This window comes from Sceloporus undulatus, chromosome 3 (genome assembly GCF_019175285.1).
Source record: "Sceloporus undulatus isolate JIND9_A2432 ecotype Alabama chromosome 3, SceUnd_v1.1, whole genome shotgun sequence".
In the NCBI taxonomy this organism is placed as follows: domain Eukaryota; kingdom Metazoa; phylum Chordata; class Lepidosauria; order Squamata; family Phrynosomatidae; genus Sceloporus; species Sceloporus undulatus.
The window spans coordinates 85,887,732-85,915,505 of NC_056524.1; the positions used below are offsets into that span (position 1 = coordinate 85,887,732).

A 27,774-nucleotide genomic window follows, 5' to 3' on the forward strand; every position below is an offset into this window, starting at 1 on the left:
ACCTTTATTTATGAAGCGCTGTAAATTTACACAGCGCTGTACATGCAATCTTTTTAGTTAGACGGTTCCCTGCCCTCAGGCTTACAATCTAAAAAGACATGACACAGAAGGAGAAGGGAGTGGTGGAGGGAAAGGGTAAGAGGTCCAGCAGTTCCTCTCTACCTCCGAGGCCTGGACCAAGGCAGATGGACTGGAGGGAGGGCTTGGCTTCAAAATGGAAGGTTAATCTTCATCCAGTGAAAATACATACTCTCAAGTAGGATAATACATATACAATACATAACAATACAGGAAATGGTTCGCTAAACAGGCAACAAAAGAACATCAGATAGTAAGCGACAATTATGCAATGCCTGGGAAGGCTTCTCTGAACAGGATGGTTTTCAACTCTGTTTTGAAGCTAGTTAAAGAAGTGATGGCTCTTGCTTGTGGGGGAAGAAGGTTCCAGGAGTGAGGGGCAGCAAGTGAAAAGGGGCGAATCCGGGATGGGGCAGAGGAAATCCTGGGCTGGGACAGCAGACCTTGACTACCAGAACGGAGGGCCCTAGTGGGAAGGTGAGGAGAAATAAGGTCTGATAAGTAAGGAGGGGCCAGTCCATGGAGGGCTTTGAATGTCAACAGCAGGAGCTTATACTGAATGCGGAAAGGGAGAGGGAGCCAGTGAAGGGATGCCAACACAGGAGAGATGTGGTCAGAGCGGTGGGTGGAAGTGATAATGCATGCAGCTGAATGCTGGACAGAGATTAAAGGACGGAGGTGAGAAAGAGGAAGCCCAGCCAGGAGGACGTTACAGTAATCAAGTCGTGAGATCACTAGGGCATGGACCAGGATCTTGGCAGTAGAGGCGGAGAGATATGGTCAGATTTTAGCAATATTGTATAAAAAGAATCTACAAGCCTTGGCTGTGGTCTGGATCTGAGGGATACACGACAGAGAAGAGTCAAAGATAAAACCAAGACTGCGGGCTTGCTGGACTGGTTGAATGGAAATGTTGTCCACAGAGACAGAAAAGGAGTGTTGAAGGGTGGGCTTAGGAGGAAAGACAAGAAGCTCGGTCTTGGACATGTTGAGCTTCAAACGCCGATGGCGCATCCACTGCGAGACAGCTGTAAGGCAAGACGAGACTTGCTGTTCAAGCCTTGGAGAAAGGTCAGGGGCAGAAAGATACAGCTGGGTGTCATCGGCATACAGATGGTAGGAAAAGCCAAAAGAGCTGATGAGTTTTCCTAAGGACAGTGTGTAGAGAGAAAACAGAAGGGGACCCAGAACAGAGCCCTGGGGAACTCCAACAGATAAGGGAACAGGAGAAGAAGTCTGACCCCCTGCAACTACTGCAAAAGATCTGCCAGACAAGTAAGATTTAAACCAGTCGAGAACAGAGTCTGAGAACCCAAGGTCAGAGAGTATGTCAATTAGGAGACAGTGATCAACGGTGTCAAAGGCTGCAGACAAATCGAGAAGAATGAGAACAGAGTAAAGGCCATTAGCCTTGGCCTGTAAAAGGTCATTCGAGATCTTAGTGAGAGCTGTCTCTGTGGAATGCCTTGGGCGGAAACCAGACTGAAAGGGATCGAGGATGGAGTTGGTTTCAAGAAACTTAAGACAGCGCAAATAAACAACCCGTTTAGAAAGAAAGGGGAGAAGAGAAATCGGACGATAGCTAGACAAAGAGGAGGGGTCAAGAGAAGGTTTTTTCAGAATTGGGGAAATGAGAGCATGTTTGAAGTCCGACGGGAAGGAGCCTGTAGAGAGAGAGAGATTGAAGATATGGAGAAGCGAGGGCAGAAAGGAGAGAGCTATAGAGATTAGAAGATGAGTAGGAATTGGATCAAGAGGACAGTTAATGTTTATGCATGTTTTTTTCTTCCTGACATTCACATCTCATTAACGTAAGTAGTGTACATTACAAAAGTAACGTACCATGCTTTAAAACAGAGGTGGACACAGTGTGACCTGCAGTTATCCTGCACCCCCTGGTGCTTTTTTATTTATTTATTAAAATGATATTGTACTTTGTAACTGAAGTGGTGCAACAAGCCGCTAAATGTTTTATCATCAATGATAAAAGGAGCTAAATGCACTGTGGTAAGTGGAATAGACTATCATCATAAACTGAGTTCCTTTCATATTAGCAACAAAAAGCAGTATTATATTAATACCACTTAGTGCTGAATCCAGGACACAATGAACAATGACATCTATATGGTCCATCCTAGTATATGTCCTCAGATTTGGTTTTCAGATTTTACCAATAAAATGAGAACCCAAACATTCTATTAATAAAAAACTCTCCTAATTTTTGGAGCTCAGTTTCGGCTGATGAGGTGCATCAGTTGATCCTTAAATTGAAATCTGGTAAATCTCCTGGATATGATGGCCTCCCGCAGAAATTTTAAAATTTGACCCCGAGCAATGGACAAAGTCATTGGCTAATTTATTTACTCTTGTAAATACCTCTGGTGAGATTCCAGCCAATTGGAAAGATTCCATCATAATTTCAATATTTAAAAAGGGGGATAGACAGGATCCTGGTAACTATCGCCCAATAAGTCTTTTATCGGTAGTGAGCAAACTATATGCCACTTATTTGGATTTGAAATTACAGAGTTGGATGAATGCACAAGCTTTGATAGGTTTGGAGCAAGTGCATTTAAGAAGACATATGTCCACTATGGATCACATAACAGTGTTGTCATTCCTCATAAACAAATACCTGTCGCACCCTAAAAGTAAACTATATGCGACTTTTATTGATCTGAAAACTGCTTTTGATTCAATTCACTGGCCTTTACTTTGGGACAAGTTGGGTAGGCTTAATATAGATCCTCGATTGTTGTTTCTTTTAAGCCAACTCCATACAAATAATAATTGTAGAGTGAAATTTTCTGAATCAGGCAAACCCTATCTACTCTGATATAGGAGTCAGACAGGGCTGTGTGTTGGCTCCTCATCAGTTTAATCTATTTGTGGCTGACCTACCTGCCTTTATGACCACAGTAGATTTTCACCCACCTTCACTGGGGAATCGTCTGCTTTTTGTACTCCAATATGCCAACGATACTTTATTACTCACTCTATCTCAGATGGGTTTGGTAAGAGCCTTGAAAATATTCTCTGAATATTGTGACAAATTTCACCTATGGGTAAAGTTTGAGAAATCCAAAATATTGATATTTTCTAAGAGATTTGTACTGAGAACAGGGAAGGTTGGTAATCAAACAGTTGAGTAGGTCAAAAAGTATGTTTACCTTGGTGTCCTTTTTCATTTTAATGGGCAGTGGAGTAAACAGAGAGGTAATACAAACAGGGAAAAGACTGTTGGCAGTTTATACAATCTTTTTGTTATAAAAAAAGCAACCAGGAAAATCTAGCGGCCTTAAAAATTTACAAAGCCAAATTAAGACCATAATTATTTTATAGCATATTCACCTGGATTCCAGCCTTTAATAAGGAGATTGAACGTTTGCAGACACATTTTTTCAGGAGACTATTATCTGTACCGCCATGTGTACACCATCTGACTCTCTATATGGAACTGGGATTGAATGCTCTTGAAACTGAAGCCTGGTTGATGACTTATAGGTTTTGGTTTAAGACACATTTCAGGTCTAATAGGTCCAGGTTCCTACTATCTGATATTTATTATGCCAGTTGGGCTAAATTTTATGTCCCTTATATAAAAGGGCAAAATCAAGGTTTGCTTCCTTGGAATTTATATATTTTAAAAATATTTCCAAACTGTGGATGTTCAAATCCATGGATAAAAAATCTGTAGATATGGAGGGTTGACTGTATCTAAATAAACAGGTGCAACAATAGACTGAAAATAAAGGAAATACTGAAAATCCCCAAGAGACCTTACTAGAATCAAATACTGAAATATCAAAGTCAAGGAGACTTAGGACATTTTGGATTTACAGCTATCTTAAATATGTTTAAAGAATGACAGATATCAAAAGGGCATGGACAGATACTTTTGCCGGCATGTATGTAGGAGGGAATCCCTTTTTTGACAAATGCTACACTGCTGGAGAACAAACGCTCTTTGAAGTAAAAAGAAGGCATAAGATGTCAAACAGAAAAGTCAGCAATAAAATCAAAGACAGAAATCCAAATAGGCCACACAAGTGTTAAACATAATCCATGAAAGGAAACATCTGCACATAACAAAAAGCCTCTTACAGGCTGCTTCAAAGAAGATAGCCAAGAAAACAGAATGCATTTTACAGTTTTGAAATGTAATGGAATCTAACCACACTTAGGTTTTGTAGATATCACTACTATATTTTTGGGTGTATATTTGAAATTGGAGAGCCAGTGTGGTGCAGTTGTTTGAGCATTGGACTACAGGAGACTAGGATTCAAATCCTTGCTCTGCTGGGTGGCCTTGGGCAGGTCACACTCTCTCAGTCTCAGAGAAAGGCAAAGGCAATTCCCCTCTGAACAAATCTTGCCAAGAAAGCACTGTAATGAATTCCCCTTAAGGTAATCATAACTCATATATGACTTGAAGGCACACAACAATAAATATTTGAATTTGGTAATAATTGCCAAGAGGATAGCTATGTGAGCTTATTTGGAGCTTCTACAGAAAGTGATAAAATAGTAAAATTTGCCTTTTACTAAGGCAAAAAGAGACTGGAAATTTTACTATGGCTTTTATTAATTGCATTGAGGATCATTGTACTAACTTTTCAAATCTCAAAGATGGGTCTGAAATACACTGGAATTTATAAAAATACTGAAAACCTGTTCACTGTGACTTTGGCTACAGAGGCTGCTGCCACACTGCAGAATTAATGCAGTTTGACACTGCTTTAACTGTCATGGATCCATCCAGGGGAAGCCTGGGATTTGTAGTTTGTTATGGTAACAGACCTCTCTGATAGAGAAGGCTAAATGTCTCACAAAACTACAAGTCCCAGAATTCCATAGCATTGAGCCATAACAGTTAAAATAGTGTCAAAGTGGATTAATATTGCAGTGCAGCAGCAGCTAGAGTTGTATGTCTTGATAATCTTAATGTGTAGGTGCATGTAATACTTTAAAAAAGGAAGTTTGTGATACCTGATGAAAACGCTGAATACAATTGTCCAACTACATTTTTCTGTGTTAGTGACTGAGTGCCCTCCATAATAATTTGTATCTTTCCATGATAACAGAAGCAAATTATGTTGCTTGATTTTTGTGGATTCTGTAAGCCACAGAATTCATCTAAGGTGCAAAATTATTTGTTTATGGGGAGTACAAATAGGGATCATACTAGGGGCTACATCTGTTCTTTACCTGGAAAAGGATAATGTTTGCTTCAGCTCTTATTTATGGACACATATGGAACCATCTCCTTATTTCTTGGGAAGCATTTCGACAAGGCAGGGCCAGCACTGAGAATGCCATATCTGTAGTGGCTGCCAACTTCACATATCTAACTGGCAGACCAGTGTCTGGGATGCTACTGTTTGTCTACCCTGTTCTACAGTCTGTTTGCAGTTTGAAAGTACAGTGGGCTCTTGTAATCTGCTGGGGTTTGGTTCCAGGACACCCCCCCCCCCCCCCCGTGGATAACAAAATCTGTGGATGCTCAAATCCCATTAAATACAATGGCAGAGCAAAATGGTGTCCTGTACATAATAAAATGGCAAAATCAAGATTTGCTATTCGGAATATATTTCCAAGCCATGGATGCTTGAATCCGTGAATAAAAATCCGTGGATAAGGAGAGCCGACTGTATACTTTTTCTGGGAGTAGCCAGGGAGAAATGTCTCTATTATCTATCCAAATAATCTTATATTGTAGCGGGTGACCCCAAACCCACGAACCCGAAGGCCCATGGCCTGCCAGAGGACAAGCAGAGTCAAGGAGACCAAACTGGCTAGAATAAAAACGCTTTATTTTCTGCGCAGGGCAGCAGCACACCAAAGTAGGCGTCACCAAGGCTGCAGTACTGATGGCTTCTTGTCACCCCCCTTTTATGCCCTTCGCAAAGGGATGTTTTCTAAACAACAAGCGATTGGTTGCGTTCACTGTTCACTCAATGGACCTGTATTTTCTTCTTGGCATTACATTTGCTTGCTTGCTTGGAATGTACAGAGATACTTAGCTAGACTGATCCTGTTCTCTCCCAAGGCTGCTAGTTAAACACAGGCCATTGTATTCAGAGCCCTCCAGAGGAAGGAGGGGGTGATTATGTGAGTGTGTTTTATGGCCACACGCAGAAAAAAAGAGTGGGGGCCAGCACAGCCCATTTGCACTTTACTCTGTAGGCTCAGTCTATGGGCCTTCTGTAACTATTGATTCTTTTGCAAAGCAAAGTACAGAAGCAAGAAAGCATTATTATTATTGTGTTCCTATCAATATCACTTTAAAATTTGTTGTGAAAGAAGTTGTAGCATAAGTATTTGTAAGTGGTCTTGTTGCTCAGATTGTATCTGAGGAAGTAGATCAAGACTATGAAAGCTTATGCTATAAGTTATGTTCGATCCCCTTTTCTCCCTCTCACTTACATACACCTATGAATTGGATTTTAATTGTATATTGTAATTAATGTAATGTGGTTTTAATTTTATGTTGTTTTAATAATTTTACTATGTACACCGCTTTGATCACTGCAGAAAAGCGGTATAGAAATAATTATTATTATTATTATTATAACATCTTTTGTGCAGTCATTCTCAAAGGTGCTACAGATCTTTTTTCATACTGATATTCCAGACTAACAGGGCTATACTCTGAATTTAAAAACTTTGGTAGCTTGAATTGGATCACTACATTGACTGAGACCAAGAACTTTGAGAACCCATTTCATACTTTACTAGCTGTCAGTTAACGCACAGTTACGCTCTTTGAAAGGCCTTATTTAATAAAATGGTGAAAAGAACCACAAGCCTCTAACTCCCTATACAGTACTACACAGTTCAAAGCAAGTGAATGATCTGTTTATACAATGAATTACAAATCAAAAATAAACTAGAGCAACTATCCCTTAATGGTGCCACAAGAAACTATTTGACTTCTTGGACCATGGTTGGCAGTTTCATGGAACTTGACTTTGATAAAGGAGGGGTTGTTCCTCACAGCAGTTGGCAAGAACATTTTTCCCTAAAAGTCTGAAAGATCTGATAAGGAGGGCTTTAAACTGAGTTATGTGGGAGAGGGAGACGTATTCTTGAGGACAGAATCCAGCCAGCTTCTACCCCCAATAGAGCGGAAAAGTTCGCTCCTATTTGGGTCAGAAAAAAGCACCTCTTTCCCTCTAGAGCCAGCTTTTTGCTGGCTCCGGGAGAGTGGCATTTGAACACCATGCCCCCAAGTTGCCAGGAGGCCGGCCAGTGTATAATGGAGAGTGTGGCATGTCTAGAAGCCAGCTTTACCAGACCATCTGTTTTGGCCCATAGTCTAGCATGAAACCACTACACCATGCTGGCTCCTGAATACAGTTGTCCCTCCATATTCGCTGCGGTTAGGGGAACAGACCCCTGTGAATAGGGAAAAACTGCAAATAACAAAAACACTCTTTTTAATAATAATATAATAAAATATATAATTTTATTTGTAAGCCGCTTTTCCAAAATTTTGATCAAAATTTTACCTGAGAGGAACATCTCTAGGAATCTCTAGGTCCTCCAGTGCAACTCTGTGGTCAATGTCCAACTACACTGACCATAGAATGGCACTGGAGTAGCTACAAATGGTCTTTCAGTGCAACTTTAGTTAAAGTTGACCACAGAGTTGCACTGGAGGACCTAGACAGTCCTAGAGAGAACATATTATTGAAATCCTTGAATAATCAAATCTGCAATATTGGAGGGATGACTATATTTGAATACATCACTAACTGAACCAGTCTTCTTCCAGGGTGGCAGTGGTAGGACATATATGAATGAATGAATAATGAGTTTATTTGATCAAAGATCAGTATCTAGGACATATATTTGTATGCTACAATAGTTTGTAATGTCTTCTCTTCCTGTTACGAACACTGTAGTTAAATGGGTGAAACATTCCAAAGAGTACAATAATGGCAGACATATGCACACAGTAATGCACTGGTGGTCAAAACAAACCAAGGTTTAAAGCAGAATTAGCATCTGTCTGATTCTGGCCCACACACCCATGCACAATTTGTTGGTAACAGTGGACTGCACTGTAAGGTTGGTTACGTACTTTTTGTTCTTGTCTTAGATTCACATGCAGCTTGTTTATATAACTACTTTGGGTGTGGGGGATGATACTCACTATGTGACAACGACTGTAACTGGTCTGCCCTAAACAGAAAAGATGGGGCAACAAGATGCCTTCAAAACCTTATTTAATATATAACTGTGCAGTGTCTTGACAGACAGATAAAAATTGGGACTGAACTGTAGCACATCAATATCTATGTGGTAAGTTATACAATAAAATGAAACTATAAATGCAGGTCACTTTAAGGTAAATGGGTTGGAAGGTGGCCGTATAGGTTTGCTGTACACCCTTTAAAACAAACAAACAAGATCCAAGTGAGTGTTTGCAGTCGCACTGCACTTCCAGATTGGTTTAAGCCCATGGTTTCTCATGATACAGCTCCGGGGGTTTTGTTGGTTGCTGTTCCCTCTATGTCCACTTGTTTCATTCTTCTTGGGAGACATGTGTTGTGATAGCTTAGATCTGCACTAGAGATTTTTCCAAAGGATTAAAAAAACAAATAAACAAAATAGGCATGGCTGGCAATGGTTTGAAAGACAAAATTGTCCTCTCTGAATTTAATTTTCTTCTTCAGAGTATAATGTTGTAGTGAAAATGTGACATTTCATTTAAAGTTTTAAAAGGAGAGAGAGAAGGAGGTGAAGAGTTTTTGTTTGCTATGTCTTTGAATGAAAAAGAAACTCATTGAAGATGGAAATAAATGTTGTGGCTGGTGCTGGAGAAGAGCCAAAAGGTCATCTTGGACAACAGAAGCACTTATTTTAAAAAAATAACATAAAATTATTGAAAACCTGAGAACTATAGCAAATACCACATCCTCCAACAATTTCCCACAAATTTGTCCTGTTGGAGGAGCCCATTGGTTTCATGCCTGTTGATTTGTCCTTCACTTTGTTAAGGTGGATATGTAGTCTGAGAAATGACTCTTGCATATCAAAGATTTTGAGTCTCTGTTTTGTGGTTAATATTTTTAAAATGAAGCATAAAACGTCGTTAAAAATATAATAGCTTTGATACAGTATCCCCCCCCCCCCTTCTTTGATGCCACTGTGGATGGATTCTTGAAAACTGATGAAAGGCAAAGACTTGCTAGAGAAAGAAGAGAAGAAAGGGAAAAATATCTCGGTAAGTGCTTTCTCTCCTTGGATTTCGGTGTATTCCTCTCCCTTGCCTTCAAAAGTCCTTCAGCCATACAGTTGCTGTTTGGTCAGGCACCTTTAGCGTAGGCTGGCATGAAAAGGCTATGAGTAGGAGAAACAATTCAGAATGACACCTTTCCAGCTAACACCCACCTCAGCTGGGCTACATGTTTCACGTAGCCTGTTAGTACTTAGTCAGAGCTCCAGACTTCGGAAGGAACGTGCTCAGTTATGCGACACAATATTCATAGACCTAGAGTTGAAAGGGACACAAGGCACTAATGCAACCTGTTGCCATTCAGGGATTATACATCTAAATCACTGGGAAAGTGTCTACCCAACCCTTGCTAAAAGCTTCCAAAGATGGAGAAACCACCATCCTTGCCAAGGCAGTCCATCCATGGTTGGATAGTCTAATCCTCTATGCCAGGGGTAGGCAACCCTTTGAGCCGTGGCCAGTTGCTTTTCCTCAGACAGCTGGGGGGCCGAAGCCAAAAAAAGACAATTAAGGATTGTTTTGAGTTGGGACTACAAGATGACCTATTCCACTCCTCCCAGATGTTGTTCCTTCTGTATTTGGCATTCCCCCCTATTGTGGTGAGATGCCAAAGTACTTTCAATCACTGTCCCTTCGCTTCGAGAAAGCTTTCCCTTCGCAAGGTTGAATATTCACCCTCCTGTGTCACCAGGGGTAGATATTTGAGGATCCCTTTAGCAAATCGAATATGTATATGTGAACTACCCCAGATACTCTCTAACATATTATATTTCTTTTGCCCGCTGTATCAAAAACCGAGAGCGAAATTGTTAAAGAAACTAATGGAAATGAATTCTGCTTAACGGATAACTCAGTACATCTATTGGGAGATGGTAATGTACAGATTACACGATTGATGGCTAATTTTCTAATGGAGGCACAAAAATCTGGCACAAATAAATAATTGTTAGAGTTTAGTGTAGATGATTTTAAGGATGAAAATTTTTTAAAGTAGTTTAATTTTGTTTTGTATTGTTTGTGTTATTGTCTATGGAGATGCTAATAAAGGTGATGGATGGATGGAATAAATAATTAATTTTTTTAAAAATAAATAAATAAATAAACCAGGACAAATGTAGGACAAATTTCAAATGGAGGCCATTTTTAATAAAGGGAGGACACCGCAAAAAAAATTGCTGATTTTAAAAAAAATGTTAGATAAATGCATGTTTCGGAGGCTTCTATAGACAATGCCCCACCATGCCCCTCATGTGAGACGCCAAAGCCCCGGCGGCAATCGGCGGCAGAACTGGGCTGGGGCCGGTCCCAAGGCCTCGAGGTCCGCATCTGGCCCGCGAGCCGCAGGTTGCCTACCCCTGCCCTATGCTATAGAAAGCAAGCAACAGCCATCCAGGAGAAGAAGGGATGGTGGATCTCATTTCCATCCCACCTCCATTTTGAGGTCCACTCCTGATTTCTCCAGCCCACATTGGGTGGACGTCTTTACTTAGAAACACGAGAAAAGTTTTACTCATGTCTGCAATATACCCTGGGTTTTCCTTTTTTTATTGAATTTCCCAGTTGAACAATTAAAGGGATTAAATCAGTTGAACATGTCAACTATTAGTCATTGGTGTCGTGTGTGTGTTGGCAGGCATGTGCATTGGACATGGGCTTGTGCATCACTGCCTGAAAAAGAAACAAAAACTCATGCAATAAGTCAAGACCTCTTTTGTATGTTGCTTCATTCTGTTAGATATATATAGCAATTTGGACCGTTTATGTTGAATTCTTGCTGAAGTGAGAACTGCTTCTTTGGGTTCCTCCATTCTGCCCTCCTCCTTCATTTTCTATATTTTCTGTTCTATGTTTTGTAGCCACTGATCTCTGCTAACCAACCTACCCCCTTCTGGTGGTATATGACAGATATAAATTTGTATTCTCCCCCCCCCTCCATTCCACAACTAACTGTGTTTGTTCAAAAGTTTTCATGTACTCCTTCAAACCATGGGATTACACATCCCCACCCCTAGCATGACATACTCGTCTTGTGAATGGGTAGTGCCATTTTGACACCAATAAGGGCTTGTGTTTGAAAGATTGTGGTCACTATTAGCATATAAGATGGTAAAAGTAATTTTTTAAAAAAAAAATTTGTAAGCTGCCAGGGAACAGCAAATCTTAGAAAAAGAAAGGCGAGCAAAGCTTCAATATGAAAAGCAAATAGAAGAACGATGGAGAAAACTGGAGGAGCAGAGGCAGCGGGAAGAGCAAAAAAGAGCAGCTGTTGAAGAAAAGAGAAGACAGAAGCTCAGAGAAGAAGAGGTAGGCTGTACATTTTTTTTAGCATGCTGTACTGTAATGATGACCCAGAATAGGGTGTTACGTTTTTGGGAGACTGTTAAGAAATATGTAAGGGCTAACTGACTTTCCTAAATACATTTTTGTACACTCCCCATGTCCCTGAGTTTTTGTTTTTTTTAGGGTGACTACCGACATTCTGATTTCTTTGAAAAGAGAGGGAGTGACTTAGTGTTTTTATAATACGTATTTGTACCAGGCAGCAAACTCCCACAGCATATCGCCAGACAACACCCAAAAATGCTTCCAGCCTTTAGCTTTCATATTCTTTCCTTCTGTTTTATGACAGTTGCAATTTGTTTGTCCTTTTCTTCTTCATTACACACACCTTACACAAGATTCCTCCCCAAAACTGATGGAGATGTCACCTCTACAGCTTTAAGAATCTCTGGTACACAACATTAATACTGCTTAGCCTTAACTTAGTTTACCAGTCATCACGTCCTATTAACATGCAGTCTGATGTACAAAAAAATAACTGGTCATTGACTGTAGCACTGTAGATGTGTGGCAGTGACCGCTTTTTAATTTGCATCCTATCTGAAAGCTTTGCACCATGAAATTATTTTCTATGTCACACAAGAGGGATGAGCATGGTGCAGGGGCAAGAGAGGTAATTTTAGCTCTTCCACTCTTCTGGTGGGCCACAGTGGCATATCTGACAGAACCTGAAAGTTACATTTCAAACTTGCTGGTCACTGATATAGGGTTGTTGTTTTTCTGTTTCTGTTTTAGGGCGCTCTACATTGAAACAGAATTATTTGGCTCAATTTTCAGTTGAAAGAAGCAGTTTTCAACTGGAAAAAATTGGAAAATGGGATGCCAAAGGGTTTCTGGGGCTATCTATGGAGGCAGCACCAGCCCAAACATCCCAAAGGCTGGATCCAGCCTGCAGGTCACATGCTTTGTTCCCCTGTTACAGAATGTTCAGCAATATTCTAGTGCTGTAAAAGATGTAAATAGGATTATTTATGTGGTACTGGGTCTTGGGAGGAGGGATAAAAGGTAGGTGGATTATGATCTGAAGTAGGAAGAAGCCTTCCATAGGATCTGACATGTACTTGACTGAAAAAACTGAAGAAGATAAGAAGAAGACATTGAGGAAAAGAGACAGTAACCCATACAACCATAAGTTTTAATTGTAGACTACTGAATAATAATCAGATTCATTTTTAGGTACAAGTATCAAAGAGTACAGTCATCTCTCCAGGTTCACTGACTTCCCATTTGCAGTTCTCAATTTCTGTGGATGAGAAGCCAGGAAGGACAAAATGGCATGTGTGGAAGCATGCGGCCATTAAAAAAAATGGGGCTCCAATATTTGCAGTTTTTCACTTCGCGGGGTGTGCGTGTGTCTGGAATGGATCCCCCGTGAAGAGGAAGGGACAACTATATTATAAAGAGATTTGACTTTATCCTCCTTTTTGGTCCACTAAGGCTTGATTCACAGAGATGCTATTAAGCAACATTAAGTTAAGTAGTCTGATAGCACAAGGTACTAAATACTGCAGTCAGAATCAAGAACATTTACAATGGACCCTTGTTATATGCTGGGGTTTGGCTCCAAGATCCCTCATGTATAACAAAATCCGTGGATGCTCAAGTCCCACTTAAATAGAATGACATAGCAAAATGGTGTCCCTTATAAAAATTGGAAAATCAAGGTTTGATATTTGAAATTTATACTTTTTTTTTAACATTTTCAAACCGTGGATGCTTGAATCCATGTATAAAAAAATCCATGTATAAGAAAGACCGACTGTATCAGTTGTTGGACTGCAGTTTTCATTATTTCCCATCACTGGCTGTGACTGATACAAACTGGAATCCTAAACCATATTCAGGGCTGCAGGTTGCTCATACCTGCTGTACAACTTGAGAAGGACTTCTTGTTTTTCAGGATACAGATTGAGGATAAAGGCTGCCTGGTTGGCTGGCCTAGGATGGTGGAAGTTGTGGGTCAACACATTGATGGAAAGACATCAAGTTGAGGAGCCACATGGACTATGAGAATATTTTTAAACACTTTTACTTAGGAAAAATGACTCTGTGGTTCAGCCCTGGTAGCATTAGTGATAATGTGCGTGCACCTAGTGCTTTCAAACAAGTAATCCCTTATCTTGTGTTTGAATGTTTGAATCAATTCTTTTCTTTTTTTTTTCTTTTTTTACAATTGCATTAATTCTGTCATCGTTGTTGAGAGACTTTGCCACATTTTTTATCCTGAGAATTTCAAGGCAACATGATATGATTCTTTCTTGTCCCCACAGTAATCCACAGAAATTCATTTCATGCTCTCTTTTTTTTTTAAGTGATATTATTTGTCTTACTATGTTTGGTTTTATGTATGTTGCCCTGAGAGCTCTATAGCATGGCACATAAATGAGATAAACATTTTTAAACACTTTTAAAAATGTGTCAGTAGGGATTTCACTTGCTGCATCCTTAGTCCAATTATTAACCCTAGTTGAACAAAGATAAATAAGATTTGAATTTAAAAAATCTAGTCTGTTCTGGAAGTTCAATGATTTAGTGTTTGACTAAGAAATATTATTTGGTAAGCTGGTCAGGAAGAAGGTAGAGGAAAATTCTGTACTGATATCATGTTTTAGGAAGAGATAATGTGGAGACCATAGAAGAAGTGGGAGGAGGAAGTAGAAAGAGGTGGAGCTTTTTATTTTCCTTTCCTTAAAGTAGATAGACTTTAGAGTAATGAAAACAGCAACTGTAGATAAATACTCCTTTTTAACAATATCAGTGGTCAGAGTTATTTGTTTTATTCATGGTGATTACATGTATAAAAGTAATTTCAGTGCTTCAGAAGGATTCACTGCAGCAACTGAGCTTCACCACTGAAGGAGCGAAACGTAGCTCTGCTGAGATGACAGCTTAATGCATCTCATGCATTATTCTTAAACAAATTAAGCCCAGACAGAGGCACAGCAGCAGTCTTGCCAGCAGGAGCAGATGCTTGGAGGTGATGTAACTTGTGTTACTAACTTCAGCCTCTATAGTGACCTCAGTAGTGACTGCAGAGAAAAGATACATATTTTTGGAGGTGAGTGGATGTGGCAGCTGCTCTTTTGCTCATTCTTTTTAGCAATGCTGGTAACTTGCATGGATGTATAACCAGAATAAAAACACAATATGATTTGTTTTTATTTTTTTGTAACAAGGTTCTTTAAGAAAGTCAGAAATGTTATTATTTTTCTTGCTGAATGTTTGTTTAGGAACGATTAGAAGCTATGATGCGGAGGTCCATGGAGCGAAGTCAGCAGCTAGAGCAGAAACAGAAAAGATGGTCGTGGGGAGGAGCACTGGCTGCAGGCTCAGGAGACAGAGATGGTGAGTGAAACCGGCTGGCTGCATTGCAGATTCTGAATTGCAGATGCTCAGGATTAAAATAAAAGCTGCAAAATCTGTTTTGATGGTTGACTATAAAGTGTGCGTGCCTGTTAGTGAGAGAGTGAGAGAGAGGGTGAAGGGAGCCTTGGGATGCATGATTTAAAAAAGATGTTATTGTTAATTTTCATACTCTGATAATCTTCTTGGAAGTGGGCCAACACCAACATTTGTCTACATGGTATGTCAGAAATAAAGAAACAAATAAAACACTGTTGAAATGAGCCACTGCTTTATCATGGCTATCAGTTCTGTATGACTTGGCAAAAGACAGTCTATTTTTATCCTAGGCACTCCTTAAAAGCTCAGGGGACTTCTCCATGATAGTGCAGTATTTACAGATGAAGATGAATTCTACCTTTTTCTCTAGCTGCTCTCTCTTTGGTTTGATTTCAAAATCCAGTTAATTTACCACCAACCATGTATTAACATTTATTATTTTCAGAAATCATCCAAATGTGTTTAAATTCACCAGCTTGTTTTAATAGGTTTTCTTAAGTTAAAATATGTTGTTGTTGTTTTAAAGTGATAAGAGACCTTTTCAGTACTTATGTTCCATATGAAAGCTGAAGCATTTGGTACAGGGTTTTGTTTTTTTCCAGGGAGGTACAGAGAAATCCATCTCCATCCTGAGAAGGACAAGCTGTTAGCATTTCCAGAGACAGATATATTAAAAGCCTTTTTGCATTATTTGGGTTCTTAACTCCCTTGATGTAATCTGTCACCTCTCTTTGCTCTGATTTTTTTTTCTGTTGTGTAGGTGAATCAGAAAATACCCCACCCCCTGTAGGTTTAGCTGCCAACACCCCTCCTCCAGACCCTCTGGCCTCAACTGCTGCAACTGATTCCTCCAATGGTATTTGAGAGTCTCACAGTGCCATTGTGTTGTCTATCACTTTAACACATCCACCAGTTTTGTCCTTTCCAATAACGGCTAATTTTCTCTGTTATTTCAGTTTGATCCTTGAGAGTGTTCACATTGGAAGTTAAGGGCCCAATTCCCCCAAGTGCTGTAGCTGTCCCTTTTCCACTTAGAGTGGCCTTTCCCAACCTGAGAGTTTTTCACACGAAGGAGATTGGGAGTTTATCCCATGAATATCCCGGAAAAATTGCATAATTACATAAAACAATTTCACACAACGTCTCACAAAGCCCACCATTAAAGTGGTCACAAAGAAGCATCAACACACATCTTTTTATCGTCAGAATTTCAGTGATAATGCTTTTCCTATATCACTTTATTTACGCAATTGCACTTTAATTTCTCTTTAATGCCGAAATTAATCCCAGTGTGATAAACTCCCTGGTGTTGTCCAGGTATTTTGGACTATAGGTCCTGTAATTCCTGAACATTGGCTATACTGCCTGGGGTTGCTTGGAGTTGTAGGCCAAAAATATCAGGACAGCACCACGTTGGGTAAGGCTCACTTAGAGTGAATGCAACAAATCCTGTTGAAATGAAATAAGTGGCACGAGAGCTTGGTGAATTGTACCCATATACTGCACAGTGTCTCTCTTCTTATTTTTGGTTTTGCCATAATGAACCAATGCATGCTTGGCATTCTAACATCATAGTGATATTCCAAACACGTTTCCCACTAGCTATTGTGAAGTTCATCATCTTTTGTCCAAGTGTGGGGAATTTGTGTGTGTTGTGTGTCTTTTTGAGTAAGGTAAAAATAAATGTTGGGGGAAATGAGCTTTAAAACATTTCAATTTTACAATATAAGCACATAGAAATATCTTTTTTTCCCTTCAGAAATCATACACTTGTTACCTAAAGGCAGAAAGAACTAATCATTACCTTACTTTAAATTAATGACAGTATTAAATTGTAGAATTCATTTGGAGCAAGAGCATAACGGACTGCAGTGGATTATTTTAAAAGCTTTTCTTGGTGTATTAGATTGCTAGTGGAATCTAGTCTTTGATTAGTAATTCAGTAAAGACTAGCAACTCTAAAAACCTGGATTTGTATTTTGGCAGCACACCTGGATACTTTCCATGTATATACTCAGAGTTAAGTCATCTAAACAGGTAACTACTATTTATGTTGTGACTAGCACAATATTATGTTTGCAACAACTTTCTGCTGCCTTTCTACAATTTTCCAGCCCTACATTTAGACTTAGATGACTTGCTGTTACTTATGTGTACTTGGTTTTCTATTGAAAAGTTCACTTCTATAAGTCAGTATCTATATACCAGCTTCTAACACTTTCCTTTAGTAGCTGCTCTGGGTAGAGGGCTGTGGACAGTGTTAGGCCTGCCTCATTCCATTGCCCACACAATGAATATGATTATGGCCCAGGGAAGAGTACATGGGTAGATCTCCACAAAAGGTAGAATACTATTAGTGCTGAGTTCCAACACTCATAGAAGCCTACATACAGTCTATGTGTATAGCCTTTCCCTGCTTAGGGATCCCTTCCCAAGGCATGGACTTACCTTGGGAAGGATGGGGGCAAAGTGTGGGGTAGGACCAATGGCATGACTCTGTTTCTGCCCTTCCTTCAGTGTGTGAATTATACATAAAGAAGAGTTTGTTCTCCCTGAAATTCACTCACATTACAATATAATTAAGAAGCAAGAATGTGAGTAAGGTAGTATTGATGGGAACCAAGTGAAATGAGCTGGTGTCTAATGACTAAACCCAAGTGCTTTCCCTGGGATCACCAGAAAAGGAAAGAATTTTCCTGGAATGGCTACAATTTGTTTCTCAGAAAAAACAATCTTATATTCAGATAGCAGTTCAGGGAAATGCTGTATTAAAGCAGTGACCCTGGTGATCTAGTTGATTGCTTACATGAAAACATTCACACCAGGTAAAATGTAGCCAACAGAGTATGTTTATTACTTATAAATGATTATATAACTTCATTCATGCTTTGTACTGGTATTTATGTAAGAAATTTGAAGCCAATTATACTAAGCTGTAATTAAAACTAATAGCCTAAATCCAGTTGTTAAACCTGGAGTGCAGCAGACCCACTGAATCACTGGATTTCTGTCCATTCCATACTTGATTCAGTGAGTCTATCCTGGGTGGGGCTAGCAATTGGATTTCAGCCATTATTTTCAAAATGAGTGCTGAAATAACACCTTCCTTTGCCAAGCACCTAAAAAGATTTCTGCAGTACCACTGATGGACACTGGTTATTGCTAGATACTTAATATAAAAAAAAATAGCAACAATCCACATATTTGTGTCAGCCTTGGCATCCAAACAAAACTTGTCATTGCCTCTGAGTCATGCCTGTAGGGCTGGGTTGGGCTGGGCAACATGTGGCCTTCATCATGTTGTTGGACTCAAACTCTCATAGGTTCTAACCAGCAAACCATTGGTAAGCGGTGTTGCGAAACATTTGGCAGGCCACACATTTTTAATAATGTATTCATGTGTTACTTCTGAAGTTCAGGGTAAGGTCAGGTCCCTGCTCTTCCTTTCAATTTCAGTACCTGTGAAGAGGAGAGAACCAGTGGTGCTTCCTCTTGCAGTGAGCTTCAAAGGTGCTCAGTGTGTGCAACATACGCATAGTGCTGAGGGGAAGAAGGGTAGGGTAGCTATCTTTCCAGTTGCTTTGAGCTTCGGAAGTGTTCACCAGATGTGAACAGGATGCTACTCATGGTGAAAAACATTGGCAATCCCTGAATTATTTACAAATTATGAAGAGTTATTGAGCATCTCCATTAATGAAGCTGAAATATTGGAAATACAGTATTTTCTCATCATACCTACCTGTAAAGTTAGCATTACTCTTTATTCCTTTTTACCTGGTTTAGTTCTCTTTCTTTCCCTATTCTTGGTTTTCATTGTGAAATAATCTTATCTATCATATTGTAAAACTGAAATGTTAAAGCTTGTAAGAAGAAACCCTATGTCTTGAATTAGCTCTGACTTCTGGGTTGGATAGATGTACCTTATATTCTTTGCCCTAATCCAATCACAGGCCCCATGGTAACAAAATTAAAGGTTAGTTCTGGGAGTATTCAGCACTGTGGAATGACTATAAATGTCTTCAATGCATCTCTCTGCAGCATGTGACAAACTTTCAGCTTCTACAATGAATCTTCCAAAGCAAATGGAGTCGCCTATCAATAAGCGCCTCTCCTCCTCCACAGCAACAATAACACATTCCCCTGACAGAGGCAAGTGAATGTGCTGTTTGTTGTCACACCAGAAATAATCTCTCCTTTTGTGTCTTAAAAATGTATTTTTCTCTCCTCCTCCCTTTCCTCCCACCTACCTCCTGCCAGCTTCCTCTCCCTTTCTTGATTAAACAGCCTCTACAGAAGATAAGAATAAATATTACAGTTTTATTTTTTATTAGCATTGTAAGGGCAAGCTTCTTTTAGAAAATGACAGTGCAGTACTCAGATGCTTCATTTTAGTAGTGCTTAGGAATACAGCTTGTATCTTAATGGTACTCTGCTAAGCACTGGGCAGAGCTCTTCAAAGGGAAGCCTAGAATGCTCAGGATGGTGAGTCCATGACTGGATTTCAGGCTGTGCTGGTTCAAGCTAGCCAGGCAGATGTTGATGCTGGCTGTGGGTGTCCTTTTTGCCACACCATATTGCAGGCTAGCATAGGACCAGACTAGGTCCAATTACCGGTAATGAGGAGAGTTGTGCCAAAACACTGGGATGGATTTAGATAATTGTGCAACATGGCTTACCCAGACAGGAGGGTGTTGCAATTTGCCTTTATGACTCAGGCAGCAAAATGTCTTCCTCTATCCCTGGTGCTGAGGAAATAGAGCTGACTTAGATTCAGCTCATCCAGACCTGGTGGATCCCCATCAATAGAGATCTCCACATGAGGGATTGTTACCAGCACCTGCCAGTGGGAGAACTGCAGATAATATTGGATCTTTTGCTTGACAGTATTTGGGGGATACTATCTGTTTTAGTGGAATGCCTCTAGTCCAGTTCCTCTCCGTGTTATCCTGATTCCCCCCCAACCATTAACATATTTAAGACTGTACTCAGTAGTTGTTATGTTTCTATACCACCTAGTGAGATCAAGCTGACATACAACAGTCCTGTGAGGTAGGTCAGGCTGAGTGAGAGTGACTGAACCACAGTTACCCACTGAATGTTCATTGACAGAACCCTGCACCTAGATATCCCAGGTGATGGATGTCCCATCACTCTAATTACTATGTTACAATGGCTGTTTATACACACACACACACACACACACACACACACACACGCTTAAAGATATGTTTTCTGAGATACTTTTTAAAAATATACACATACGTATGCACAAAAAGAGAGGCAATGACTGAATAAGTTTATTTAATTAGTCATTATTTGATTCGTGCCCCTAGCTTATCACTAGGGTTGAGATGGAAGGCAATTTTCAACATGATTAAAATAATATTCGCAGCTGTCAATAATGTTGATATGTTTTGCTTTCCTAAATGTGAGGTTTACATTACCAAATATACCAGGAAGCAGAATTGAGTAGATTGTTAGAGTCTCAAAGCTCGGTTTTCACATAGTGGGGCAGGTTGGAGGTGACATTAGAAGGAGTGGAGCAGGTTATTAAAAGGAGTGACCAAATCCAGAGACAGGCATTTTTCCCTCCCCCATCTGTCTGGAATCCTCACCAGATTTGGGGATGTGATTGCATGTATTTATAGATTTTATATATTTATTTAAAATGCTTTATATACTGCTTTCATTTTTAAAAAAAATTATTAAGCAGTTTACTATACTATAAAACTATAGAAAGACAGCAATATTATAATTAAACTCAGTACAGTGAGGCTTTTAACAAAATGGTAAGAAAGTGATTCTAAACAGCTGTTACCATGTTCTTAATGATATCACCCTATGTGTGATGTTTAGTCTGATTTAGAAAGATCCTGATCCATTTGTCTTATTTTGTTATTTATTAATTACATTCATATCATGTATTTCCCTCGTGAGTAAATGTGGTATACATGTGTCTTCGTTCCCCACCATACTTTAATCCCACAACAACCCTGTAAGGTAAGTCAGACAGAGAGGGAAAAACAGAGAGTGTGACTGACCAAAAGTCACCCATTAAGATTCATAATTTAATGGGTCTTGAACCTGGATTTTCCAAGTCTCAGTCCAGCACACAAACACAGTGCAACACTGCCTTGCAAATCTGGTGTTAGTGCAGGTAGAAGCAGCCTGTACATGCATAATGGTACACAAAGAACTCTTCATGCTTATTCTGCTGTATTAGGACTGTACAGAGAGTGTTTTGAAGCAGAAAAGGGGCATGTTTTAAAAGTCTGAGAGTGCCTGTTCTAGTCAGAAGGAAGCAAAGAGCAAACTCCTGGCATGGTCCTGTCCTGTACATGTTTTTCTGGTAATACGTTGATGCCCATAATTGTCATATTTGAGGATATATTTCCTGGGCTGTTTTTATATTTTATGTTTTTGGCTATATTTTATGAACCTCCCAGAGAGCTTTGGCTGTTGGGCAGTATAGAAATATAATATGCATATAAATCAGATGAACTAGGCAGTGACAGCAGTAACTTTCAGCTGTGGATGATGACAAATATTTAATTAAAGTAAAGGACTTTTCAAGAGAGTGGTTCTATGCTGACTTGTTACTTTTTACTAGACTTTTCCCTCTTTTCCTGCCAACTTAATGGAATTTGAGCTCATAGTTTTGAAAATATTTTTAATACTGCTTCAGTGCACAAATAAATTCCACTGATTCCTGTAGAACTTAACTTCCATTGAAGAGTGCCTTGCATCCCAGCCTCCTGCCTGATCCTGAATATCTGTTTTCACTGACTTTGTGATACTGAAGGTGAAGTCCCATTTCTGATAATAGTTACAGAAGCTGATGGTTCTGCTGTTTCCCAGGAAGTCATTGCCACCAACCCTTTCCATATTGTTCATTAAGTCAAATGCATGTTTGCCCTGGCTGTCACAGCTGTTGTGCTGAAGAAACTCCTTGCATGCTGAAAAGACTCCATAGCTGAAAGATTAGTGTAAGTCTTGATTGGTCCTCCAGTTGTTTTGGATTTCCTCCTCTTAGAATTCATGATCTCTGGTCATGCTGGCTGAGGCTACCCAAAAACATCTGGATGACCACTAACCTAGACAGGGCCAGCAGTTAGTGCAGGACTACTGCTCTTACTGTTAGTAACACATAAATATACTAATTCATTTATACCATCAGTTGAATATCAGTGGAAACTTGTGCCATTTTCTGGCTAATCACAAAGAAAGCTAGTACTTCAGCATATATTTCCCTAGTTAGATTGAATAGGCCATAAAGTGACAAGAAAAGAGAGAACACTTCCTTTGTAAATAAAATAAAATAATAAATCCTAAATTTGATTTGCAAATAAATCTAGTTATTAATGGTTGATTTTTTCCCTTTGATTATTTTGTTTTGTCCATTCCTTATATTTATTTGCAAGTTTTAGAAGTGGTCATTTTCTTAATGTCTTTTCATTTGCTTCCATCCTTCAGCTCATCGCATGCACCTTAGTCCAATGGAAAACTTTATTATTTCTCGACTACTGACTCCCACACAAGCTTCTTTAGCCAGAAGCCGAAGTACATTAATGCTTTCTGAGCAATACAATGATCAAGGTAAACCTAATCACTTAAAGAATGTGTTAGACACATTGTGGGGGGAAAGATGAGATACTTCCTTTATAACAGAGATCAGTTTTATTCCACTCATGATCCTGCAAACAAGGAAACACCTAACATATTTCATCTAGGAATTCCTGTTTGATGATTGCCTGGTTCTCTTAATATGAGTGTTGAGTAGTGTAACATTACAGGTTGGCAAAATAAACAAAACAACATTGTTTTCTAAAATAGTGACTGAAGATGACATTTTTCATCTTATATTTTCCACTAAAAGTATTTGTTCAGAAAACATACTAAAGGTTTAAAAAGTAGTTTTATTAAAATAGCTTGTGCTATTTTAATCTCTGAAGAGCTAAACAAGACAAGTAATATTCAGTGAACTACTTTAAGATTATTTATGCAACTTTTAATATTGGTATCATCTCTAGAGCTGATGTTTCTGGTCATTGCTTAGACTGGATACATGTTTCTGAATTTTCTGATGAAAGATTAACATGAAAAAGTACTTCTCAGAACAAGACTTTTTAAATCTGTTACAGATGATCTTTAAATCCTGACAAAATAATGCTCATATTGAGTGAAGGTATTAGGGCAAATATGTGATGGTTGTATATAAAAAAGAAAAAAAATTCACTGGTGTGTTTGAACAATTTTTGTGTTCTAACAAGTCTGTGCTGTTTTCCCCCCTTTCCTCACTTCCTTTGTCTGTGTTCCCTATTGCTCTTGCTATTGTACTATAACTCTTTAGTATTCCATATCTGTCCTCGTGTAGCACCAGCTAGCCCTCTTAAATCTCCTTACAAGCCTTCCCCCACTCGAAGTATGGAGAGAAAGAAGGCAGCTTCTGCTTCCTCATCAGATGCAGTGAAGGGAGCAAGTGCAGCTGAATTCTCACAGGTGGGTTTGAAAGTTGGTGGGAACAAGATGGAAGCTCTGTTTTTAAAATATTTATATGATCGTTTACATTCTGTTTCTCAGGGATAAAGATAAGATACTCACCTCATGCTCTCTTCCTCCTCTCCACCCTTCTTCATCCTGTTGTTTCCATTCTTCTATTCACCTTTAAAAAAAAAAGCAGTGAAGCTTACAATGAGTACGCTTGCCACAATGTTTAGGGAATTTGTATTTCCACCATAATGCTTGTTTCCAAGATATGTAGAGTTGTTAAAACTAGATATGGCAAGTTGCTAGTTATTAGTTTGCATAAGTCTGCCTGTACCTTTCTTTACAAGTTGCATGGCTCTCCCAGGTACTCTCATTGATTTAAGTGTGCTTTATTTTAAAGTGCTCTTATGTGTATTTTCTTCCAAGGACTTTAATTAAAAGTAAAAAGCTAAGCCATTACATCACTGCCAATGATTCAGCTTAAAAACTGAGTTGCTTCATTTGAGTTTTCTTTACTGAGCATATAGATGTAGATACCATGTGCAAAGTTTTGCTTGGTGTCTTTTAGTTCCTGGACCTATGCAAAGAAAATAAATGTGTTAATACTAATGGGATAGACTTTAACCACATTTATCTGTATTATGTCCTTCTTGCTGAGAGTCAAGAGGGTTTTTTTTTTAAATGTTTCATAGCGCCACATGGAGCTGGAAATAGGGGAAAGAAAAAGTACTGTTCCATATATACAGTCATCATGTACTAAACCCACTAAACAGAAATGGAAACTAGGGGACACTAAACAATCTAGCTATTTAGGCTGATCAAATACAAAATAAGGGCTGCATGGTATAGTAGTTTGGGCATTGAACGACAATTCTGGAAACCACATTTTGAATCCCTGCTTAGTTATGGAAACCCATTGAGTGACCTTGGCAAGTCACACTCTCTCAGCCTCAGAGGAAAGCAAAGACAAATCTCTGAACAAATCTTGCCAAGAAAACGCCATTGTGGGTTACCATAAGTCAGAAATGACTTGAAAGCTCACATAAAGCAAATGCAAAACAGAAAATTACACAGTAAGAGCATTTTTTGTTGTTGATACTTTCATATTGTACTTTCAGGTGAGTTAATAAGAAGATGTAATCTCCTCTGCTGTAATCTAAAGCCACCTCTAATATTTCACAAGAAAGTATGGGAGCCTTCCAGTAACCCCAAAGACTTGTTGTGACTAATTTCCAATATATTTTGTAATATAATGAGCCATCATAGCGTGGTGGTTTGAATGTTGGACTACGACTGTGGAGACCACTGTTCGATTCCCATCTTGGCCATGAAACTCACTGGGTGACTTTGGGCAAGTCACACTTTCTCAATCTCAGAGGAAGGCAATGGGAAGCCTTCTTTTAACAAATCTTGCCAAGAAAACCCCATGATAGAGTTGCCTTAGGGTCACCATAAGTAGGAAATGACTTGAAGATGCACAACAACAACGTTCATATTTACACTGGCCTAGATACATCTTCATCTTTATTTACACCCTGCCTTTTCCCCATAATTGAGACTCAAGGTGGCTACAGTTTTGATAGAGTCAGATAGATACAGCTAGACATCATCTATCCCTTTTGTTACTGTATATGTTTCAGTTTGGGCACCTTGAGGAGCTGGCAGAGTACTCCAGAGGTTAAAGACTCATATGTACGGTTGGAGAACGTGCACCCTGCAGCACACACAAACCCACCAGGGCCTTTCTTATCCCCAGGTCCAAAACATTTGGGGGGGGGTTGCCCTAAAATTCCTCCAGATACCCCTCAAACACTTAAACAGATCTATCATATCATCCCTTATCCATCTCTCCATACCCAGCTCTCTTAAGTCTTTCCTCATAGGCCATGGTTTCTGGACCCTTCACCATTTCGGTTGCCCTCCTTTGGACACGCTCCAATTTGTCAACATCCTTTTTGAATTGTGGTGCCGAGAGTATTCTAGGTGAGGCCTGACCAAAGCAGAATAGAGTGGCAGTATTACTCCTCTTGATATGGACACTATACTTCTATTGATGCAGCCTAGAATCTCATTGGCTTTTCAGCTGCTGCATCACACTGTTGACTCATGTTCAACTTATGGTCTACTAGGACTCCTAGATACCTTTCACATGTAGTGTTATTAGGCCAGGTGTTTCTCATCCTATATCTATGCATTTCAATTTTTATTTTTTATTTTGCCCTAAATGCAGTACCTTACATTTCTCTGTGTTGAAATTCATTTTGTTAGCTTTGGCCCAGCTTTCTATCTATTAAGGTTATTTGAATTTTGATCCTGTCTTCTGGGGTATTAGCTATTCCTCCTAATTTGGTGTCATCTGCAAATTTGATAAGCACACCCCCTATTATTTCATCCAAGTCACTGATAAATACAGTATGTTGAATAGCACTGGGCCCAGGACAGAGCCATGTGGCACCCCACTGGTCAGTTCTCTCCAGGATGAAAAGTAGCCATTGTTGAGCACCCTTTGGGTTCGGCCAGTCAACCAATTACAAATCCATTTAACAAGTTGAAGCTTAGTCCCAACAAGATGTAGGTGTAGTGAGAGAAAAATAAAAGTTATCTTGAACTGTCTGTGAATCCACAAGTGACAGCAGTGGCTAAGACTATGGTTTACAGGATTAGGCTGATGTGCTAGTTATAACCCTATTTAGAGAAGACAGACTTTAGGCCTGAATAGACAGGCCAAAATAAAGCTGCTTCTGGTCATTCTGGATGTATGTTGTTTAAATGCTACATGAGTCCTAAGAGGCTAGAAGCCATGCCAAAGCCACATTCCTGTCCTAAGGACTAGAGCGCAGCTTTGGTGTAGCTTCTGGCCTCTTATGATGCATGAGTCATTTAAACAGCATACGTCCAAAGTGATCCAAAGCAGCTTTATTTTGGCCTGTCTGTTTGGGCCCTTTGTTTCAGTCATGCATGTACTATTTATATCCATGTGTTGCTTCTGACAATGACTTGGAAACTTCAGTTATAACAAAATATGACCTCATGGGTCTTCATTGAGGGGAAACTGGAGTGGAAATTATGCGACCCACAAGCCACATATAGTTCTTTGGGGGGAATTCAGAGTGGTACTTGAGACCTCCTTCAAGCCATAACATGCTACCCCACACACATTTTTTACCTGGAAAAAACTGGTTAAATAATTTTAAAGACTTTGAAATGTTATGGGAGAGAAAATAGGGAATGATGTAATGTCACTTCAAGTAGCCCACAATAGTGACCACAATAGAGCAGTGTGGCCTTCCAGATCCAGACCTGTGTTTCACATGGTTTTCAAGTAAGATAGGTGCTACTGGCTTATAATCATTAATTGTAGATTATTTGTTTTTAAATTGTTGTTTGTCCTTTGTGAGAAACTGAAGAGACTTTTAAACTGTAATTACTATTTAATCATATTTGATTTTTTTGATATGTAATTTGTATTCTCAGTTTTGTGTGTGTGTGTGTGTGTGTGTGTTTAATTATAGTAATAGATGTTCCTAGGGCCTAATTACCCTAAAAGCACCAGATTCTATATGATCTTGAAAGCTACGCAGGGTCAGCCCTGATTAGTACTTGGTTGGAAGTCCACCAATGAATATCAGATGCTGTAGTCTATATTTCAGAGGAACCACCTCTGAGGGCTCCTTGCTTAAGAAAACACCATGAAATTCATGGGGTCTTCACAGGTTTACAAGGGACTTGAACATACGTACATGTGCAATAGATGTTCAGGAAGCAGCCTTGAAAAGACAACACCCCTGTAATATGATCTAAAATCCTTTAAATAATTAAATATTTTAAACAGTACCAAGTGTTACTGTTTTTGTTTGCTTAAAAGTATTATAAGGAAGTAAGGTAAACATTTTCTTTTTTATCTAAAATTCTGACCACATTAGTTTGATAATTCAGTATATAATACTGTAATAATAGTTCCGATGTAACCAGAATGGAGTCATTTTACTTATATGTTTTGTGACATAGGATGTAAAATGACATTTTAAAACCCCTTCAAAATTAAGCTTAACACAGGAAATCAGGTAACTGAAAGATGCAAGCCCATGTGATTTTCTTCTCCCTCCCACTTCTCCATAATCACCCTGATTTCCACCACCACCTATACCTAGAAATTGTAGTTGTATATTCAAGAGATTTTACTGCCCCAAGGAGAGCAGCAACTCAACCAGGCAGCCCCACTA

The 27,774-nt window shown here is 39.3% G+C and overlaps 1 protein-coding gene across 11 annotated transcripts in view; it reads left to right on the plus strand.

The window, feature by feature from the left end:
* MAP7D2 (MAP7 domain containing 2) overlaps window positions 1-27,774 on the plus strand; it is an 89,071-nt gene that overhangs the window by 46,244 nt on the left and 15,053 nt on the right. For 2 of the 11 annotated variants that reach the window (XM_042458856.1, XM_042458855.1), the window contains exons 2-8: window positions 9,233-9,310; window positions 11,463-11,626; window positions 14,893-15,007; window positions 15,825-15,920; window positions 19,103-19,213; window positions 22,538-22,660; window positions 23,415-23,563. In XM_042458856.1, coding sequence (XP_042314790.1) covers window positions 9,233-9,310; window positions 11,463-11,626; window positions 14,893-15,007; window positions 15,825-15,920; window positions 19,103-19,213; window positions 22,538-22,660; window positions 23,415-23,563 — 836 coding nt within the window. Of the gene's footprint in view, window positions 1-9,232; window positions 9,311-11,462; window positions 11,627-14,382; window positions 14,721-14,892; window positions 15,008-15,824; window positions 15,921-19,102; window positions 19,214-22,537; window positions 22,661-23,414; window positions 23,564-27,774 lie in introns of those variants that run through there. The other 9 variants (XM_042458857.1, XM_042458858.1, XM_042458860.1 and 6 more) reach the window with 9 other exon arrangements.